The sequence below is a fragment of the Triticum aestivum genome, chromosome 2A (genome assembly GCF_018294505.1).
Source record: "Triticum aestivum cultivar Chinese Spring chromosome 2A, IWGSC CS RefSeq v2.1, whole genome shotgun sequence".
NCBI classification, from domain to species: Eukaryota; Viridiplantae; Streptophyta; class Magnoliopsida; order Poales; family Poaceae; genus Triticum; species Triticum aestivum.
In genome coordinates, this window is record NC_057797.1 from 74861386 (window position 1) to 74865838 (window position 4453).

General features: G+C 52.1%; 1 protein-coding gene across 3 annotated transcripts; it reads left to right on the forward strand.

The window, feature by feature from the left end:
• The first annotated feature begins 932 nt into the window (after nt 1-932).
• LOC123187586 (zinc finger protein CONSTANS-LIKE 13) lies at nt 933-3901 on the forward strand. Of its 3 annotated transcripts, none has more exons than XM_044599492.1 (4): nt 937-1780; nt 1895-2113; nt 3048-3364; nt 3453-3901. In XM_044599492.1, exons 1-4 carry the CDS (start codon nt 1259-1261, stop codon nt 3541-3543), a joined length of 1149 nt encoding a protein of 382 aa, XP_044455427.1. In that variant the 5' UTR covers nt 937-1258; the 3' UTR covers nt 3544-3901. The 3 variants fall into 3 exon arrangements, with proteins under 3 accessions (XP_044455429.1, XP_044455427.1, XP_044455428.1); XM_044599493.1 differs by having other exon boundaries at nt 3051-3364; XM_044599494.1 differs by lacking the exons at nt 3048-3364; nt 3453-3901 and adding an exon at nt 2369-3032 and having other exon boundaries at nt 933-1780.
• Nucleotides 3902-4453: the final 552 nt, after the last annotated feature.

Genomic DNA, 4453 nt, shown 5'->3' on the forward strand with positions numbered 1-4453 from the left:
GAAGAGGGCGGATGTTCTGTTGCCAACGATCATCTTGATGAATGCAGCGAACATGCTCCAAGCTGAGTTTCCTGTCAGCAGGTGCTGACACTATATTAGCAAAAAAAAGGGTCCTGGCATTGTGTTGCTCCAGATAGCACAACATAACACCAACATCACCTTTTCTTTCTTTTCCGAAAAGAGAGCATGCCCTTCAATTCCATTTATTTGAAACCACATTCATTGTCTTTGAGAAGCACTTGCTCCGAGCGACGACAACAACACCACGTCCCTGATTTGGACCATGATCCGAAACGAGGCAGGGCAAGCTCGGAGAAGGAGGAGGTGCCTGCTGGCGTGTCCTCTTCTGGCACTTGTACGTGCCGGTGCAACCAACGTCCAAAGGTAGACTGTTTGCATTACTATCCGCATCTCCCCGTCTTCGTTTTTCAAAACAGTGTTGCTAAATCTCAGTCGACTGATACTTGGTTATGTCTCGGTCCATGCTCTAGTTGCATGGAGATCCATGCAAAATGTTCTTTTTAGTTATTCCTTTTCTTTTCTTTCTTATGTACTTCCTCCGTAAATAAATATAAGAGTGTTTAGATTACTAAAGTAGTGATCTATGCGCTCTTATATTTCTTTACAGAGGGAGTATTATGGCAGTTGATTGAGACCCTTTTCCAAATGCCAAGTGGGACGACTCGCATTGGGGAGAAGCCAGACGACCGAGCAGTGACTGGTGGCGATTAGGAGATGTGCTTGCTTCACGTGTGTGGCGCGTGTGATTACACGGCGTAATCAAGCTGCCCGTCATCCTTGTGATCACAGCACAACGAAACGCCAGAAAATTTTGGCGGGCAATGATCCCATGGGTCAGCCAGTGTGCATGTGAAGAGTGAGTGAGCCAAGCGTCCTCTCCGCTGTCGACTAGCCCGCCCACTTGGCTTTACCACACATGGCGAGGGATCGAATCGCGCGAGGGTCTTGGGAGCAAGTAGGAACTTGTCCTCCGCCTCCCTCGTCTCGCTTTCGAGCCCATCAATTCCCCGCTCGTCGCACTTGTCCTCCTCCTCCTCGTCCTGGGTCATTCATGGCGACGTGCTCCCACCTCTCCCCTACCCGTACCGACGGTGCCACCGCCCCCTTGCTTAGTTGCTTGTCTCTTCTGCGCCCGCTGCATAGCGCATCCTACTACTAGTACTTACCAAGAAGACGGTGCGTCCGCGCCAAGAAGAAGAAGCAGAAGAAGGTCGAAGGAGGAGGGGCGGAGAGAGCCATGACCGGCTCCGGCGCGGTGCCCGGGGCTGTTGCCGACGCGGCGGTGCCAACGGGGGAGTGTTACTTCTGCGACCGGTCTCCGGCCGTGGTGTACTGCCGGGCGGACGCCGCGGGGCTGTGCCTGCCGTGCGACCGCCACGTCCACGGCGCCAACACGGTCTCCTGCCGCCACGCCCGCGCCCCGCTCTGCGCCGTCTGCCGCGGTGCCGCGGCCACCGTCCGCCGCGGCGCCGCTCGGTTCCTCTGCTCCAACTGCGACTTCGAGGAGCAGCAGCACAGGGAAGGGGAGGTTGTGCAGCCACCGCTGCTGCACGACCGTGGCGCGGTGGAGGGCTACACCGGGTGCCCCTCGGTGGGCGAGCTCGCGGCGATCCTCGGCGTCGTTGTCGGCGACAAAGCGGCTGAAGCGTGGTGGCCTGTCTGGGAGGAGCCCCAGGTGCTCAGCTTCGACAACGTCATCGTGCCGACCACCGCCTGCCATGGCCTCCAGCCCCTCCTCACCTCGTCGTCCTCCCCCAAGGTTGGTTGCTGACTTGCTGGCGCCGTAGCATGCTGCTACTGTTCACCGTCCGGCAAAACGAAAAGGAAAAGAAAGTTAGTTCTCTGATGTTTTTTTACGTATGATGTGTGCAAGAACCGGAGCCTGCCCTGCGGGGAGCTGGACGGCGAGGTTCTCCGGCAGCTCGGGGAGCTCGCCAAGTCGGAGGAGGCGGCGACAGAGCCGGCCGGCGTTGATCAGCTGCCTCCGCCATGGGGATCTTCAGATTACGCTGCTATTGGGCACGGTGATATTGGGGCTCTTGGAGCCGAGGCCATCTGCGCGGCAGCAATCCTGCATGTACCTCCTTCTCAGGTTTGGAACTTTGAATCGAATTTTTACGCTGATCTCCCTTCCTGACTAGCTATATTTGCGTAGTTTGTTGATACATACCATCAGATTTACAGAATGCAGTAAGAACATATGCAGTTTTACAAAGTTGCCTTGTCCCTGCAAAATTATATGAATTAACCCCAAAAAAGTGCAACCATAGACTGAACTCTGAATTTGTGAACCAGACCGATCCATCGAGAACTCACAAGCCATTTCCTTTTCTTTTCCTTTTTGCGGGAAAAACTTTCAGTCTATTCATCAAATGTCAAGGTAATACAAAAAACACAGAAAATAAAAATTACATTCAGGTTCATAGACCACCTAACAACGACTACAAGCACTGGAACAAGACGGAGGCAAGCCGCCGTCATCGGCCCTCCCTCATGGGAGCCATGCATCCAGAAAAATTACCAGCATTGTTAGTTCTAACTCATATGAATATGGGATGGCAAGGCATGATTAGACTAGTAATCCCAACCTAACATCTCCATTTCTGTCCAAGTTGCGGACCGTAGCCATCCATCTAGTGAAGGAAAACGTTCACAACTTGTACACCATCACATAAAAGGCATCAGATCGACAATGACACGGTGATTTTTCCGGTTGCAGCCGCCTAGTATATATACTCCTGTAGTAGTACTAGTCACAGGCTCACAGCCATCATTATGACATTGATATCTGTTGATATATAGTATTTGATAGTGCCATTAATAGGATCTTGATATTTCTTCGGCACCACCAATCGAAATCCCTTTCGGTACAAAGCCAAACGTACGAGGCACCTAGTTCATGTTTCAGTACCATGCATTGCATGTTTCAGTCAGCAACAGTAGATGTTTTCCAGGAACATTCGATCGAGCTGCCAGCCTGCCAGCCATGTGAATATATGATGATTCATTCTGGTCTTGTCACACAGCAGAACCAGGAGGCGTGGATCGCGACGAGTTGCAACGAACTTCCCGAGCAAGTCTCGGCGAGCTCGTCGGCGGAGCCGAGCCTGTCGTCGTTCGTGGAGGTGTCGGAGGTCTGCCCCGGCCTCAGCCGCAGCGGCAGCAGCAGCGTCGACGACATGGCCAACGGCGGCCACGATCACCTGTCGCCGGCAGCGGCACCCGTTGCGGCGGCGCCGGTGCAAGCAGCTCCGGGGACCAAGAACGTCGGCGGCTACGACGTGGTCTACCCCGACCGCGGCAAGGTGATCTCGCGCTACAAGGAGAAGAGGAAGAACAGGATGTACGTGAGATGTATCAGAGAAATGCCCCGCCACACATCACAGATTTTTGGTTAGCTCGTGCTGACTGCAGCATCTGATTTGCTGCAGGTTCGGGAAGCAGATCCGGTACGAGTCGCGCAAGGCCCGCGCCGACGGCAGGGTGAGGACCAACGGCCGCTTCGCCAAGTCGAGCCAGTAAATTTCGAGGACCGACGACGTACTCTTGGTCTCCGTGGACGACGACGTTCGTTCTGTGCCCTACGTAGCGTGGGTGCGAGGGAGCTAGGGACGGCGTCGCCATGGCAGCTTGTCCTCTGGTCGTACGTGCCATCACGGCACCACGTACTCGCCGTCTCAACGTGATGTGATTGTGCGAGCTGCGATATGTTTTTTTTTTTTGGCGTTATGGTTCAGGTGTGATTTTTTTTTCTTTTTGCGCTATGGTTCAGTTACTCTTCCTTCTTTTGTTGCCCTCAGATCGTGTGTATGTCATTGGGACTGGGATGCCTGTGCCCACGTTTGATGATGGTGAATTGGTGATGCTTGTTATCCACGAAGTCACCAGGGGCGCCTCATAGTCGATGAAAATTTCTTCTCCCACCGAAGAAACATTGACAAAAAGACTAGAATAAATCTAGGAAAATGCGACTACTAGTGTCAAGTTTAGGACTTGAACCCTAGTGGACTGGTTCCACCATAAGGAATCTAATCATTTGAGTTACACTCGCTTCGCCACACGATTACACTCTTGCGCACGTTGCTCGTCGGCACAAAAATAATCAGATTGTTTGAAAAAAAAACTAATAAAGAAGAATAAAATTCTAAATCGAAAACACATAAAAACGAAAACAGAAAAAAACAAAGGTAGAGGCGGAAGGGCTGGGTGTTCAGATGGGCGACATAGAGCTTGTTTGGGTTGGACAAGCTAATGGGCCAACCTGTTAAGGAATTGATAGCCCCAAAATAGAGAGGTCAGTCCAAAACAAGACACATCACAGAGTAGAAAAAAAGGGAGCACAAATCATGAAGCATCACCAACAGTCAGAAATATCAACCGACCCAAATTCTATTTCCAGGCAAGTTACATCTAGCTAAAAATGATAACTATA